At 48.1% G+C, this 16,973-nt stretch overlaps 1 protein-coding gene across 1 annotated transcript in view; it reads left to right on the forward strand.

Moving 5' to 3' along the window:
- Positions 1–16,973, forward strand: part of PAPPA2 (pappalysin 2) — a gene marked incomplete at both ends in the record, with an annotated part of 95,003 nt that overhangs the window by 23,306 nt on the left and 54,724 nt on the right. The window contains 3 exons of the mRNA XM_082484152.1: positions 6,145–6,290; positions 14,191–14,484; positions 15,248–15,440. Coding sequence (XP_082340278.1) covers positions 6,145–6,290; positions 14,191–14,484; positions 15,248–15,440 — 633 coding nt within the window. The remainder of the gene's footprint in view (positions 1–6,144; positions 6,291–14,190; positions 14,485–15,247; positions 15,441–16,973) is intronic.

Here is a 16,973-nt window from a genome sequence, read left to right on the forward strand (position 1 = left end):
AGACCAAGTAACCTATCTTGGCTTGTGTGCTGTGCCAAGATGGTACCATGTCCTGTTTATGTTGTGGTAGCGAGCTTTGTCTGCCTGCCGTGGGCAGAAGGGAGGCAAAGCTGAGCATCACCTGGGAACACACGTGATGGGAACAGGGATGTGGGTTCACAAATTCTAGCAAGGAGGGTATGTGTATGCAAGCAAAGAGCCCGAGTCTGGAGGATTATCTCTTTAGACATCCCCCCTCACTCCCCTTCCTTAAAGAGTCACCATGGAGAGAAGTCCTGTGGTGGCGTGAATTGGAAGATGTTCAGCTCAGCATCTGGAGGAGCATCTCTCTACACTGATGATATGGAGAGTTTAGAGTGTCTGTTCTCTGAAAATATTCATGCCACTTGATTCAGCACCTGCCTTCATGGATTGAGTTGTGGCTCTTGGGCTTGTGGCTGCCTGCTTCAGAAGCAAGGTTGCTGTGTGTTACATTAACCCTTCGCAGCCTTGGGGGAATGTGTTGTCCACGCACCAAAGATGTTATTGGCAGGCTGGTGCTTGTTCCTGGGAAGTCTGAGGGATTCCTCATTTGTCAAGCAGAGGTTTGGGGGAGAAGGGAGCCTCCTTGCTTGGCGGGAGTAGGAAGAGGAATTTCCTTGCGGTGGGTGAAGGACATGAAAGCAGAGCCAGGAATCCCCTGTGACTTCATTAGGCTGTATGGTTAGCTGGAGCTGGCTGGGTGTCAAGTATTTTCCAGCTGTCCATGGAGGGCACTTGGATAGTTTCCACCCAACCCCACTCCCACATCCCCTCTGAAACGTCTACAGGGAAAAGACTCCTATTTTTGAATTGCAGTGGAATTCCTGTGGCATTACACACTGCATCCTTTGCAGTACCCAGAGAATTCAGTTGGATTTATGGTACTGCATGGGGTACGTGCTGGCCTTGCTTTTCATTTGGAAGTGCCACCTTTTGCATTTCAGTGGTAATTGCCACTTTCGTGGCCCCAAGACTTCCTGTTATGATATGGCTGTCACTAAAAAGTGACACTCTTGCTGCTCTTCTCTTACCTTAAACTACATCAGGCTTGATTGTCCATTCTGCTGCCCCATAGGTTAGCAGATCCTCTCCTCTGTCCCACCTGTGCACCAGCAGTGGTCCTGTTGTTGCTGCCAGAAATTGCTGCCTGGAAAAGCAGGAACAGCTGTCTCTCCAGAGTATGTCAAGTCTTCTCCTTTGACCAAACCAACCCAGAGCTTGATTTACATTAATGAGTAATAAGATGCTGTCTGTCCCATGGGCTAGGACAAAATTGTCCAAGGAAAAGCATGAGAAAGGGAGGTGAGAGTTCTCCAGGGAGGCATGGGATCATGGATGGAACATGATTTTTCAACTGACCAGAAAGGAAGCTTTGGGTTTTTAGACCTTAGTGTGGTAAGGTCTAGTGCAGTAATAGTTTTTCATGCAAAGCTGTAGTCATTTGATGGCTTTCCCATTTGATGTGATGGGGTGACACAGAGCAGATGGAGCAGGACTCAGAGAAGAGTTGCAAGATGATAGCGCAGGAAGTAATGGACACAAGTCTGAACATGAGAAATTTGGATTAAACATTAGGATTTTTTTTACCATTAAGGTGGTTAAATACTGCAATATGTTGCCAAGAGAAACTGTGAAACCTCAGTCTTCAGAGCTGTTCAAGTCTCAGATGGACAGGGCCTTGAGCAACCTGATTTAATTAGACCTATTTTGGACAAGGTAGACCGACTAGATGACCTGTGGAGGTCCTCTCCATTAGCAGTTATGCAACATTGATTCCACTATTCTATGGTGACACAGTCACTAAAGCTGCTGAACTTCATCGTCCTTTCTTTTTTCCCATAGCCTGAAATGTCCCATAATGACAGCACATTGTTATGTCCCATACAGAGCTATGTGCTTCTGATCCAGCACCAGGACCACACAAACATGAGTGTGGATCCACTGCGCTGCTGTAGAGCAAAACAAGGTTCAGGCTTCTTGCCCCTCTGCTTTCTGCCAACCATGATTCCCACAAGTAAAGCAGTATGCAGTGTGATATCTAAGCCTGCATTAGAGTCAGACTGGCAGCTAGTGTCATTCAGCAGAACTTAAGGTCAACAGTATCACAGGTTAGCACCTGTCATGAGGGAGGCCCTCATATCTGGTCTCATTCCCTTAAATACCATAATTTCAGATGGTGTTCATGACCATGCTCATTTCTAATAAAGGCAGTCCATAGCCCTCCAGTCCCTAATCTTTCTCTACTGTTGCATATGCTTTTCTTAAAAGCTTCAGTCTCCCAGGGTTGCAAATACTCCCCAGGTCAAGGTGGTATTACGTTGCAGCTAGCTGCTCACCAATGAGTTTTGGATGCTCTTGGAAAAGCATTTGCTTTAAATCTGGAAAACCTAATGGCCCTTCTCTGTCTCTCTTCTATCCTCTGCCCTATTCTTTTTTTTTTTTTTTCCTGCTTAACTGATAGCTGTGCCTTGATGTGTCCTTCTGGCCTTCCTTGTATTTGTGTGTTGGCTTGCAGTACCCACCCTGCTGTAAATACCATCTAGTTTGGAATACTCCAGTCTTGTAGGCGTTGAAGCAATTTGGGGAGCAGAGGAGAAGGCTGTCATTTAGGCTGTTTGTGGAGACCAAAGGCTGCTCTGTCTCCCCTCTGGGAAAATCACAGAAGTGCCGAAGAAGAGGGAGAGCATGACCTTGGCAGTAAGCGACAGGCGAAGACGCCAGTTACATGCTCCTTGTCTAAGCTAAGGATGCCAGTGGGAAATGTGGATTGAGAGGAATTGGAGTTGCCCATTCTAGAGTTGTTTTGGTCTTAGTTGTGTCTTCGGGGATACCAGCAGGAGGATATTTGTGCTTTCTATGCCGTAGTGGGTGAAATCGGGGTCCTTTCCTATCCTCTTCCATTCATCTGTACTGGAACGGCTCCCCCTACCCCTGACACAGCCCTGAACCATCCAAATCTCTCAATGGAGGAAATTACAGTTATTTATAATTAAGGGTTGACAAAAAATGTTGCTAGTGTCAGGGGAATGGCAGGCGACAGCCAGAAAAACATCATGTCTCCAGAAGAGGGGCGGCGGGAATATCCCTCTGAATAGGGCTGACGTCAGCTCTCGGAATTTGAACAGCCTGGAAGGGTTTGGGGCTATTTTTCCAAGATATCATAGGTCAGGAATCAATGTTATTTTTAAGTCTGTGTCCCCCGAGCATCTCTGGTGCATGAAGGAGACTTTCTCTCCCCCTTCTCCATCCTTTACACTCTATTTCTATGAAACTTTTGCTTCTCTTCCTTCCGAGTCATGCCACAAATATGTCCTTCAGGTTTATTTATTCTTCTCCCTATCTATTCCTCCCAGCCTGCTCCCGTCTTGGTTGGGTTGAAGGGATGGCGTCAGCGTGGCGCGTGTCTGGGATGCTCAGGAGAGGCATCACAGAGAAGAGATCATGTTCTCCTAATATGCCGTTTCCGATTGGGAGAGTTTTGTCTCCACAAGCTGATGTGGCTGGAGAAAGTGTTCTGGGAATGCTGCTTTGTGGTGGGAGATCTCAGGGCCTGGTGAAGACAAGCTGGTCATCCCATCTCACCATTAAATGCTGCCATATAGTCCAGCCAAGATTTTCTAAAGTGACTGAAGTTTTGGAGCTGCTTTGTCGCTGGGAAGGTGGGTGAGACTGTCTGCAGCCCAGTATGGCCTATTGGGGCTGATGGTAGGGGGGAGGCACTCAGCAGATCCTGATTATCTGACACTTCTTAGGTCAGTAATGGCTTTAAAAAGTCTTTTGGCTCTTTCAGATCCAGGGAAGTGGCTACCCTTGGGTTTACCAAGCTGTGTTCTACATGTCATCCTGCTCTAGTCTGCTTCTGGAATCCTGTTTCTTCCGCCCCCCATTTTTTTTTCTCCTTTTCCATTTGCTGTAGCAACCTCTCTCTTTCTAAACAGGTCTGTTGGTATAATAACTTGGCTAGGGATCTTGCCATCTCAAACACTGTGTTTGCACATCTCTCGTTAGTTTCCCTTCTAATTTTCTAATTTGCCTTTTTCCCCTTAGCCTATGCTCAGCTTTTTGTCCTTCCTTCCATAATTCAATGAGGTGAGGAATGCACTAATAGATGCGGCTTTTGCAGAAGCTGCTCGTTCAAATATAGCTGGTGTGCCTTTGTGGCTGGTCCAGTGTAAAGAAACGACCGTGTTCCCTTCATAATCTCTCTGTGCAGCTTAAAGATGCCAATTGCTCCTGGAAGCATGGGAATAAGTGAAATGCTTTCCACCACCTTAATGTTGCTGTTGGCCTTATGCTGCAGGTTAGTCATTCTTATGACATATTTCCACAATGGTGCGTTTCCATCATCATTCCACAGTGATGTATTTGAAGCCTTTCCATGAGTTTTTCCCCTGCTCAGAATCTCTTAAATTAATGGCTTCACAAACCGTGAGTCAGGGTCCTCAGATTTTGAAGATTTAGGGACAATGTCTTCTAGAGCTGTCTGCCCTAATGCCGTCTCAGCCCGTAAGTTTAATGGCACTGATGGTGGAAATGGTAGTACTTGATTTAAGAATATCTGGCATTTGCAGCACAGCTCAAGGTCCTACAGTCCCACTGCTATTATTGTAGGAATTATTATTGCCATTATTAAGTTAGATCCTGATAATTTTGCACAGCTGGGGACATGAGCTCCCTAAAGATTAACACTGGGACTGTCAATGATCGGGTGAATGCAATATAGACCTCTGACCTGTACAGAAACAACCATGCAGAGGGGAGAGTGAAACCTGAAGTGCTGAGAGATATGCCATGTTGTGAAGATTGTTTTGTGGGTACCTGGACATACCCACAGGTGTTACTGCTCTGCTGCAATGCCTATTGCCTACCCACCTCTCCCAGCCTATTACCTTCCTGTGTCCTTTAGAAATGGATGTCTTTGGTATCCCCATTCCAATATATTTTCCATTCCTGCAGCTCTTTATTCCCAGCTCTGGACATGGGAGGAGAGACAGCCAGGAGTGTTGTCAGGAAGCTTTCCCCACTAAACATATCCTTTGATGGAGCTGTTTCCAGAGATGTCCCTCTCTCCCCATTAAGCTTATTTTGGGACCTTCTGTGCTTCCGTGCCCTGGCTCCTGCAGACACCCCAGACCTCCTCTCGTAGGGGATTCGGATCACATGCAGAGACAGATTCATTGAAGAGGGCCTTGCGGGTGGCTCAGTGCTGGGGCAGCACTCTTCTCCAAGGTCCATTTTGAGCAGAGTTGGAAGAGATGTGTCTCGGAGCAAATTCTCAGATACCTTTTGCTCATGCTCTTCCTTATACAATACACAGGGATGGGTGTGAGGCAGCAGGCTTCTTGATGTGTTATGTGCCTGTGCACTGCAGGGACCCCTTGTGCTTGCCACCTCTGGCATACGGGTTATCCTGGGAAAAAGCATAGCACGGAGAGTCATGGTTGTGAACTTCTACAGATAGGCTAGAGAAACTGGAGAAGAGACTTCTTGGCCCTAGCTGGCAAACCTTCTCTGCTCCCAAGAATAAGGTTTGATGTCTATTCCTTCCCTGACATGTATCGGGGATAGCCCTTTGTTGGAGCCAGCTGGAGTTCTGGATTCCTTTCTCTCCCCTCACACCTTGAGGAAAAAAGACTTTTTTCCTCAAATTCTACTTTCCTGATGCCAACCCCTTTCTCTTTTCCCTAGTAGGCCTGACATCTGCATTTCCTTTCTTCTCCCATTGTTCCTCCTCCCATTTTGTCTCCTTTTATGCTATTCTATGGAGTCTCTTTTCAATTCAAGGCAGACCCTGTTGTTGGATAACCTTCTCTAAGAGTAGAACCCCTCAACAAAGCTACTGTAATTGGAAAAAGTTCTTCAGATTTGCATGACTGCCTCCCTCACAAACCCCTCACTACCAGTCCATGAACCTCACAGAGCAGAATTAATACTGTCATGGGGCACTCTGGCAAAATTCAGCAAATTTCAATACACTTTCCTAAATGCTATTGGTTTCAGAGGGTTGGTGATGGGGTCTCTGGGTCTGCTGAACACTTTCCAGGATATCTACGGTGGCTCCCGCTTTTTCTCTTTGTTCCATTGAAGTCTATGCTGACTGTCTCCTCTCCCTTGTCCTTGCAGGGCATATGTGAGTGTGAAGGAGCTGAAGGAGGCACTGCAGCTGAACAGCACCCACTTCCTCAACGTTTATTTTGCCAGTTCAGTGAGGGAAGAGTTGGCTGGTGCTGCCACTTGGCCATGGGATAAAGAGGCCCTTAGTCACCTTGGTAAGTAAGCTCCCTCACTCATGGGGTCTCAGGGTTGTTGGTTTTTCTCTGTCTTGGTTGATTTGGCAAAAAGAGGCAGCCATGATTTGGTTCAACATTGAGAATGTTTAAGAAGGTTGTGATAACAGGCTTTGGGTGTACCAACAGCTGCTGATGTAAGGAAATGAGCTGCCTGTTCCCTGTGTCCCTGTGGATGAGTTGGTGGGGTTACAGTTTGACCAGGAACTTCCAGTTTGGTATGAGAAAAATTTAATGGTGAAGGCAGTGAGACAGTGGGACAGAGAAACTGGGGAAGAACTGCAAGTTCACCATGAGTGCAGGCTCTGGAGAAGGGTTTAGACATGCTTTTGTGGGGCCTTCCAAGTCTTCATTCTGGAAATGGTGAACTTCACTTTTCAGCATGTAATGACAAATCAGGAGTGTCAGTGATTTCAGAGCCGAAACTCCAGATTTGAGCGACTCCAGAGCTGATCAGGCAGTGAGCACTGGCCACTTCCGAATTGAACTGCAAATGTGAGGATGACTATTGAATTAAACCATGCTTTTATAACTTGGCTTACTACCTGCTGGAGGCAAGGTTCTCCTTGGCTTCAGTGAATTCAAGGCAGACCCTTAAGGTCACCAGTTCTGGAAGGCTACAAAATAGTCGCATCCCATACTCTGAAGGCAAAGGGGAAGGTCTGGAGAGAGGAAGATTTTCCCTCAGTTGAGGAGGACCGTGTCAGAGACCGCTTGGCCAAGCTGGACATTCACAAGTCCATGGGCCCTGATGGCGTGCATCCGTGAGTGCTGAGAGAGCTGGCGGATGTTATTGCTAGACCACTCTCCATCGTCTTTGAACGGTCATGGAGAACAGGAGAGGTGCCTGAGGACTGGAGGAAGGCTGACATCACTCCGATCTTCAAAAAAGGCAAGAAGGAGGACCCAGGGAACTACAGACCAGTTAGTCTCACCTCTGTCCCTGGGAAGGTAATGGAGCGACTCATTCTGGATGTCACCTCCAAACACGTTGAGGAACAGGAAGTTATTGGAAGTGGTCAACATGGATTTACCAAGGGTAAATCATGCTTGACCAATCTGATAGCTTTCTATGATGTTATAACTGGTTGGCTGGATGAGGGGAGAGTCGTGGATGTCATCTACCTTGACTTTAGCAAGGCTTTTGACACTGTCTCCCATGACATCCTCATTAGGAAGCTGAGGAAGTATGGGCTAGATGAGGTGACAGTGAGGTGGATTGAGAGTTGGCTGCGGGACAGAACTCAGAGGGTTGTGATCAGCAGCACAGAGTCTAGTTGGAGGCCTGTAACCAGTGGTGTCCCCCAGGGGTCAATACTCAGTCCAATTTTGTTTAATATATTCATTAATGACCTGGATGAGGGGACAGAGTGTATCCTCAGCAAGTTTGCTGATGATACCAAACTGGGTGGGGTGGCTGACACCCCAGAGGGCCGTGCTGCCATCCAGCGTGACCTGGACAGGCTGGAGAGCTGGGCAGAGAAGAACCTAATGAGGTTCAACAAAAGCAAGTGCAGGGTCCTGCACCTGGGGAGGAAGAATGCTAGGCACCAGTACAGGTTAGGGGCGGACCTGCTGGGAAGTAGCTCAGAGGAGAGGGATCTGGGGGTTGTGGTAGACAGTAAATTATCCATGGCCCAGCAATGTGCCCTTGTTGCCAAGAAGGCCAATGGAATCCTGGGCTGCATAGGGAAGAGTGTGGCCAGTAGGTCGAGGGAGGTCATTCTTCCCCTCTGCTCTGCACTGGTGAGGCCACAACTGGAATACTGTGTCCAGTTTTGGGCTCCCCAGTTCAAGAGGGACAGGGAACTGCTGGAGCGAGTCCAGCGAAGGGCAACTAAGATGATTAAGGGCTTGGAGCATCTCCCTTATGAGGAAAGGCTGAGAGAGCTGGGACTCTTTAGCCTGGAGAAGAGAAGGCTGAGGGGAGACCTTATTATGGCGTACAAGTATCTAAAGGGTGGGTTGAAGGAGGATGGAGCCAGGCTCTTTTCAATGGTTCCCAGTGACAGGACGAGGGGCAATGGGCACAAGTTAGAACATAGGAAGTTCCGTTCAAATACACAGAAAAACTTCTTTACGGTGAGGGTGACAGAGCACTGGCACAGGCTGCCCAGGGAGGTTGTGGAGTCCCCTTCTCTGGAGATTTTCAAGACCCGCCTGGATGCAGTCCTGAGTAACGTGCTCTAGGCAATCCTGCTTTAGCAGGGGAGTTGGACTAGATGATCTCTAGAGGTCCCTTCCAACTCTGAAATTCTGTGATTCTGTGATAGTCAAAATGGCAACTGCTTCACTAGAATGTAAATGTATTGTGTGTTCTCTCCTATTTCTGCTGTCTCTCTTTTTCCTGCCTCTCCCTCCACCTCTTCAATGTCAGAGTTTTCTGGCAAAACCCTTTACACTTTGCAGTCAAAACATCTAAAATGTTTCTCAATAAGTAACTGGAAATAATTACTCCTGACACCTGCACAGCAGACCTAGACCTTCTGCTTTTACAAGTGCGTGATGTTCAACCCTTAAAAGTTTTACACTGCTGTTAAAGACCTGTTTTAAAGTTCTTTTTTGCCAGCTTCCCTCCCTCAATGAGTTTCAAGACTGTTTTTTCAATAGCCTATTGCTACAGTTGCTTGTTGAGGAAGGCAGATCTCCATGAAATTTATTCCTTCAGCTTCCAGAAATCACTTCCAAGGCTCAGCTTGACAATCATCTTACTACAGCAAGTGCTTCAGCCACACATGTTCTCTTCAGACCCCTCCCAATGGCTCGCAAGGAGTTGTACGGAAGGGTAATCAGGGTGATTGGTTTCATCAAAAGCTTGCACTTAACTCCGGTCTCAGAGTTTGTGTCCAGCCAGGGACACAAGAGGTGGCACCATCTGGAAATGTTGGATCGGGGTTTTACTGTAGAGGTTAAGGGGAAAAGGGGTGTTGTCTTGGCTCTAGTGCCAGAGCTGTGAAGTAGTGAAGCTGGATCCAAATTTCTTTGAGACTCTGGCACAGACTGAAGACTTCGGTTCGAGGCTGTCCTTGGTTTTAAATTTAATGAGCTTGGGAGGGCGGGTGGTGGACTCTGTTCTCTGTAAACAGTAGTCTCCACCACATCATCAAGTGCTTTTTACCATGCACAATGTATATTATTGTCCAGCACAGAAGAAACTGAGCAGGTCATGAACTTACGGCTTTTGTCAAAACCTCTCACAAGAGGCTACTGGAGAATCTGAGTAGATGTGAAGGTAAAGCAGTGAGGAAAGAGCAAGGAAACCCTTAGAAGGAGTGAATAGTAGTTTGAGAAAATTTCCCAAGCTTTATATAAGAACCTGACAGTGACCAGTGGTGGAGACAGGTCTTTACACAACAGAGGTCTGTATCCAAGAAGACAGACTCCTTCGCTTGCACTGAATCTTGCTAATCGCCTGTCTATTCTGACCTTAATATTTTAAGGTCAGCACACAGACCCTGCTCCCCCTGTGCCACTGTCTACTCCCGTGGAGCAGAAATGCCTTTCTGAAGGTTTAAGGGTGGTTTACCATTTTAAACCAGTAGTAATACTAACCAACAGCAACTGCATTCATTGAAGCATAAGAGATAATTACTGATTTGGAGAGGGTGAGCTGGTCTATCACACTTCTATAGGCAGTATTTCAGCTGCTGTGGAGCTCCTACACAGCGACAACTTGCAGCCAGCTAACACCAGAGGTAGCAGATCTCAGGCCTGTTTGCACCGCTCCTTCTAATCATACTGCCTGTCTCAATCTTTACACCATAATCACAGTGAGTTCCTCTCAAATTCAGAGCTCTTGCTTGGAGTCTGGAATGAATTTTCCGAGAACTCTAGAAGTAAATCTTTTCAACTACAAAACACAAGGAGTCAAAGAACTCCCGTCCTATAAAAAACCTTAGCTTTCTGCAGTGGAAAGCCTTGCCTCAAAAACCCTAGCAATGTAATAACGCAGATGCTTTAAACTTCATGTGTAGCTGCATGTGAACTGTATTTGCATAAACATGGTCGAAAGTCAAGGGAATAGTGAATATTTGATGTTATAAATACTTTCTGTAGTTATATAAGCTGAGGCCAGCTCATATATCTGGCTGAGGTCAGTGGATCCTGAAGGAGGGCCAGCCGTTCCATCAAAGGTACCTTAAGCAATGGCCATCTTCCTGTCTGACTAACCGTCATGCGTTTGTTCCGTTAATTGCTGTGACTCAGTGTTTGGGGAAGACTGGCCTTATGATACAGGTTCAGCTTTGTGGTTTGCTCTTTAAAGATCCAGTGCTTGCTTGAGCATGCGTCCTCTGCGACGGGCCTGAGCCAGGAACGGGTTGGCTTTTCAGGGGATAGCTTGAACCAGAGTCCTTCATCATTGCTGTTGATCATGGCTAGAAGCAGGGTAACATCCTGGGACCTTTTGAGGGATGTGTGAGTGAAGGTGAAGTGGGTTCCACACCAGTGCAAATCATTCACTGTACTGATGGTCTGCTTGAGCAGAGTTGAGGCTTGGCCTTGGGGATGTTACCCAGCTGTAACTGGTAGGTCTGGTCTGGAGGGAGAGGATGTGGCAAGACCAGCCCTGCAGTTTCTAGCTGCCTAGCCTCAGTTTGGTGGGCAAGTCCAAAGAAGACTCTGGTTCACCTGCCTTGGAGTGCTGGACCCCATTGATATGATGTTGAAGTTTCCAGCTTGGTTGTCTGAATTGCTGACTGTGGGGGCCTTGTTGGGCTGGTTTTCAGGCATGAGAGGGAGAGTTCACTTATAGCCCAATTTAGCCCATCTCCCAGGGCAGGAGGAGGCAGAGGTGAGAAGGAAAGACTGATCTGCAGATGAGGGAAAGCGGAGGCTGATCTTGTTGGGATGTTACAAACACTTCCACATCTTGCCTTCACAGCCAGGACCCTGCAGAGGGGAAATACAACTTCCTGGTCCAAAGCTGGGAGCTCTTCCAGCTCATCAGGGAGCTGTGGGGACAGGGAATGGAGAGATGGGGATGTTCTGGAAGGAAGGCAGAGTTCTCATGCTGTTTCTAATCCTGCCACCTAATTAGCTGTAAAAAAAAAAAGCACTAAAAATATGACCATCTTTGTGGAGTGTGGGGGAGGAATGGGATAGGGGAAGCCAGCAGAGAGGAGGGAGGGACAGGGTATCCCAGCCTTGGCATCCCTCCCCTGTGACAGTTTTCTCCCTCCCTGTACTGGAATCCCATTTATTCCCCCACATGGGAAGAGCATTCGGTTTCTGCTGGAAGGAAGGCTGCTTGGTCACAGGGCTTCCCGTGCCCCTGGTGCTCGGACCCGTTCCTTGTGGTTAGTGCCGCAGGATGCGTGCAGAGCTTTCACATCTAATTTATTTGTTTATGAACACTATTTTCTTTCTGTGTGAGCATTCCTCCCTTCAGACCTTTGGGCAGGCAGCCCCCTGCCTTGTTCAGGCTTGGGTTTGGCTGCAGAGATGCTTTTTCTGTCTGTTCTTTCTTCTCTCATGCCCTGTTTTTATTAAAATGAGAAGCAGCTTTTTTGTGCCTACTGGGTTCTCCATCGAAGGGATGCTGTTTGCTTTGTACAGCATTTACCAGCCTGGTAATTGAGAGGGGGATGGCTTGCAAAAACCCAATGATTCGCAGGACACAACATGAAGGTCCCAACAGCATTTTTCAGCCCCTGTACCTTCTTGTGGCCCATCCCCAGTCAGCTAAATGGATGGCTGACGGGATGCAAGGTCCTCGCTCTGGTGTTTTACAACTGGGAGAAAGGGAACGCAGCTACTTTGTGACCCATCCTTTACCTCAAGTCAAGCTGCCCTGGGCATAAGATCCACACTGTGGGGAGGAAAAACAACAAACGCTAATTTTATCTAAGAAATGTTGCCACTTGACAGGTCAATGGTGTCTCCCAGCCCTTCCATGAGCCGCACATGAAGTATGCTCTCTAGAAGATGTCACCCTTTTTCTTTCACCATATTGCAACCCTGTTAGTCTTGAGAGAACTGCTCGGTGCATCTCTGAAGGCCGTTTTCCAGCCCCAACCCAGTGTTCACCCAGCATGGCTCCACCAGAGAAGTCACAGTCCTGCTGATGTCCTGCCAGGGACACCGTGATCTGAAGAAAGCCCTCTCTTGGAAGGAATGCCGTGTACTTGAGGACATGAGGTAGTCCAGTAGTGCACGGAGCTGATCCAGGAGTAGATTTCAAGCAGTCTATGCTGTGGCTGGAGACAGGATCACACAGTGGCCCTCTGCCAATTTTAACTTTGCTGGCAGAGGCAGCAATCATCAGCGGAGATGCAGTAGCAGAAACTCTGCTGTGAGGTAGCTGGCACAGTAAATCCTCCAGGGCCCTGCAAAGGAGGGAGCAAGCTGTGCCGGAGCCAACTATTCGCCACGCTGCCATCCAAACTGTCTAGGTTAAAAGTAGTTGGGTAAAAACAGCCTCCCATGCCATGGAGGTATTTCCTGGAGTCAGCCTGGGCACATGCTGGGGTCTGCTTTTTGCCCCTTTGTCTTGCTGATATTCCCCAGCACTTGCTCCACTGTAAGGCGGCGTGGAAAAGTGGATGGAGCAAGGAAGCGAGATGAGGAGAGGGGAGGAAATGGCCACAGAAAAGCCTCAAAAGAGGGAGAAAAGACGTAGAGTTTCCAAAGACATTTTCATTTGGGCAAAATAAAAGCAAATGAGAGAGAAGAGGTAAGTTTTGTTCTTGAGCATTCTCTACCGACAACTTCCCAGCAGATGTGGTATGGAGTTGTTGGTACAGGGTGTGCATCCCAGGTCAGGCGTCAGAGATGTTGGCAGTGAGCAAAGAGGAGGCTCTGTTCCACTTGGCTTTCCTCAGCATCATTGCTCCTTGCTCTTCCCATCACAGATGGGTGGGCAGGAGAGGAAAAACACCTTGTCCTGCAGCCAAGGGTCCTACCCAGCTCTGTGCTGTTGCTATCAGTGTGAGGTGGCAGCTCTGAGCAGTTTCTGGGGGACTTAGTCTGTACCCATGCTCCAATATCTTGGACAGTTGAGCCTGCACCAAACTGGCTTGGAGATGAACTGCCCCACTGTGCCCACTTGAGCCAAGGGGTTGCGGTGCCCCAGTGAAGAGGAGTAGGGCTGCGGTGGGTAGGGGGTTCTCACCTGGTTCACTTGGTGCACCTTGCCTACACACAAACCCCTCTGAAGGGATCTTCAGAACCTGCATTTTGGAAAATCTCACTCCAAAATACACAGTGAATTTGAGTCAGCTTTGTGGTAGAAGCATAGTGGATTGCATCTTGTATGAGTTTGAATTTACTCCTTAGGGTCTGTTTTGGAGGGTGAAGCAGTAGACCACTGATGATGTCTCAGTAGGGGCCAGAGGCAGTGCATTTGTATCTTCATATGGACTTGTGCTGAAAGTGGCTTCTAATTGACACAGCCAAGCATGTCAGGAATTTGCTAGGCACCTTGTTCTGCTTGCCTGCCATGGAAACTGGTATGCTGTAGCCACTTGTCTAGGCTAGGGAAGGTCGTCTTTCCTCTGGTTTAAAAGACTATCCCAGTAAACCCAGAGCATGTCTCAGTTTTCTGCCTTGGTTCCAAACTTCATTTGGAGTTGTAAGTGTGAACCAAATCATAAACATGCAAAAAGACACAGAGGGAAATGGTAACTGAAATGATGGGAGATGTTGGGGGGAGTGGTGTGATCAGAAGGGGAAGAGGAAACACCCATCCCATTCCACTCCAAGAGGCCAAAGGAGCCCTCTTCCCATCCTACGAGATGCTTAATATGTTCATCTTTGTTTCTCCATCTGGCACCTCATTTGTGACCTGGAAGAAAAATTAGAGGAATTTTATCTAGCACGGGTGAGTAACTATGGCTGCCTTCTGTCTCTCTCTGGATGATGTTCTCTGTACTTGCAATTCTAGGTGGAGTTGTCCTCAACCCTGCTTATTATGGTATGCACGGCCACACAAACACCATGATCCATGAAGTGGGACATATTCTGGGGCTGTACCATGTCTTTAAGGGAGTGAGTGAGCGGGAATCTTGTGACGATCCCTGCAGAGAGACAACTCCATCTATGGAGACAGGGGACCTCTGTGCTGACACTGCCCCCACCCCAAAGAGTAAACTCTGTCGGGATCCAGACCCTACCAATGACACCTGTGGCCAGACACATTTCACGGGAACGCCCTTCAACAACTACATGAGTTATACAGGTAATGAGTAATAGTCGTTAAAAATTGTAAGGGATCACCTTCCCTAGAAACTTGGGATTCTCTCCCTTCTGCCTCTATTGATAGTACCTTCCCTCATTCCCTAACTGATGTGCTCCCTCATGGTGGGCAGGGATGTGGCAGGCTGCAGCCTGTGCTTGCAGTAGCTTCTTAGCCCCTTTCTTGCTGCAGGCTGTCTCCATCCCTCCCTCCCTGCCAGTCTGTAGGTCACCGGAGATGCACAGAGGCCATTCTTGTCTGCATGATGGTGTGCCTTTGTTCTCAAAGTCCTGAAGCAACTTTATTATTGCTATTATTTATTATTAGTAGTAGTACTATTATAATTTTGGACCTTTGAGTTGAGTCCTTTTGGCTTGGTTCCCAAAGGCATACTGTGGAGGGCTGGTGTTGCTCCTGGCAGCCCAGGAGGACCAAAGCCGGTAGAGCAATTCTGTCACCCCCTGCTGACCCATTGCAAGTCCCACGAGGATGGTGGCACTGCCCAGATGTTAGAACTGGTGCGAGCTGGTGTTGAGGCCACTGCAGTCGGGAGCTGCTGTGGCAAGTGCAGGGATATGGAGCTGCTGAGGCAGTGCCATCTTGTGGCTTTGGGGACACACGACACCAGAGAGTCCTCGCAGGAGAGCAACCACACACTGGTGTCTCCCAGTTCTTCCCAGAGGTCCCCAAAACAGGGTTGAGCAATCAGGAAAGGTGCACATTGTCATGCCCCACTGACCTATCCCCGACACCTCTCTTCCCCCAGATGATGATTGCACCAACACCTTCACCCCCAACCAAGTGGCCCGGATGCATTGCTACCTGGACTTGGTATACCAGCGCTGGGGCCAGAGCAAGAAGCCTGCACCCATCCCGATCCCTCCCATGGTCACCGGGCAGACGCAGGACTCCCTCAGCATCTACTGGCTGCCTCCCATCAGTGGTGTCATCCACGAGAGGTAAGGGATCTGCTGTTGTGATGGTCTCGGGCTTACACAGGAGCCTACTAGAAAGGACATGGGATCTTCTATGCTGCAGACCCCCCCCCATCCCCTTTCCCCCTTGTTTGTCTCCAGCAGAGCCCTCGAACACAAAAGCTGGGCTGCTGCAATGGTCCTGCTGGCACAGGGGCTCTCCTGCAAGCTTTCTGCTGTTGGGGTGCCAGGAGGGGAAGCCAAAGAGCGTGGGGAGGCAATGCCAATTCTTAAACCCCAGAGTGCAATTACGGAATGAAAAATGAGCTTCATTTAGCACTTATTGTATAAAATAACTATTTACCAGGAGGAAATGCAGCCTTGTGGTTAAGGCAGGGAGCTTGAACCACAAGAGCTGGGTTTCATTCCCAGCACTGTCACAGACTCATGGTGTAACTAACTGGGGGTAAGTCAGGAAACTTTTCAAGCTGGAGAAATGATGCCAAGGAACCAGAGTTGTTTGGCTGGTGAGCAGCACATGGCCCTGAGCGCTGGGTGGCTGTCTTCCTTCTCCCCAATACCAGAGAGTCACCAAGACCTGGATATAGTACCAATGCCTCTATTCAGTAGCCCCTCTTACTAAAACATTGTGGTTTTCACCAGGTTTTAGGTCTATGCTTATATTATGGGACCATAAGCACATGTTAAAGAGCTCTTGAACTTGTTTTAAAGCTCTTTCACAAAGCTGTCTCTTGTGTTTAGAAGAAAAGTGCTGCTTGAGGGCAGCTGGGACACTCTTGCATCAGTGTTTGCTGCCTTTCCAAACAACTGGCATTCTCCATGATGGGCCTTTCACCCGGTGATAACAACAGCATGTGCCTGTCATCCCCTAGGCATGAGACCCTCTGAGTGCTGGGTGGCCTCAAGTCATCCAAACTTCTTTGGGGGGGAAATGGAGCTGTTTGGGAGCAGGAAAACACTGGTCTGGGATGCAGGTGTTGGATCTTCAGATTTATCCCTGGCTCTTGCTCGTAACTGTCTCAGGAGCAGGGTAAGGGTCTTCCATCCCCTGAGATGAACTGGTCAAGGAAATGGGCTGAGGCTGGCCCTTATCACAGAAAAGTCCCTTTTTTTTTTTTCCTGGAGAGCACAGTGGGACCCCGTTTTTAATTTACGTTATTGTGATCATTTTGTATTACAGTAGTGATGAAAGCCAAAACCTGATTCTGGGGTTTAGCAGAGAGAGAGCCAAGTGTACCCACCCAACTGCAGAGGCATTGTCTGGTGAAGTGTGGAATCTCTTAGCTCCACTTTGTGCGTAGGGAACAGGTGATTCAGTTGCTCATCCAAGACTACCCAGAGAGCCTGTAGAAGAGGACGGATTAAACCCAGCTTGTCTCACGGTCACTCTTATTTTCCTGTCTTTGACGAAGCTTATTCCAAGCAGGATGATATGCCCAGGGGCTTCCTGAGAGCTTAGCTTTGCTTTTCCAACTTCCCATCTTATCCTACCTGGACAAACATGAACGGAAAATTAACTGGTCATGATTAGACATACCGGTGCCTTTGTCTTTTGTC

The sequence above is a fragment of the Vanellus vanellus genome (assembly GCF_965231255.1).
Source record: "Vanellus vanellus genome assembly, chromosome: 5".
Lineage (NCBI taxonomy): Eukaryota > Metazoa > Chordata > Aves > Charadriiformes > Charadriidae > Vanellus > Vanellus vanellus.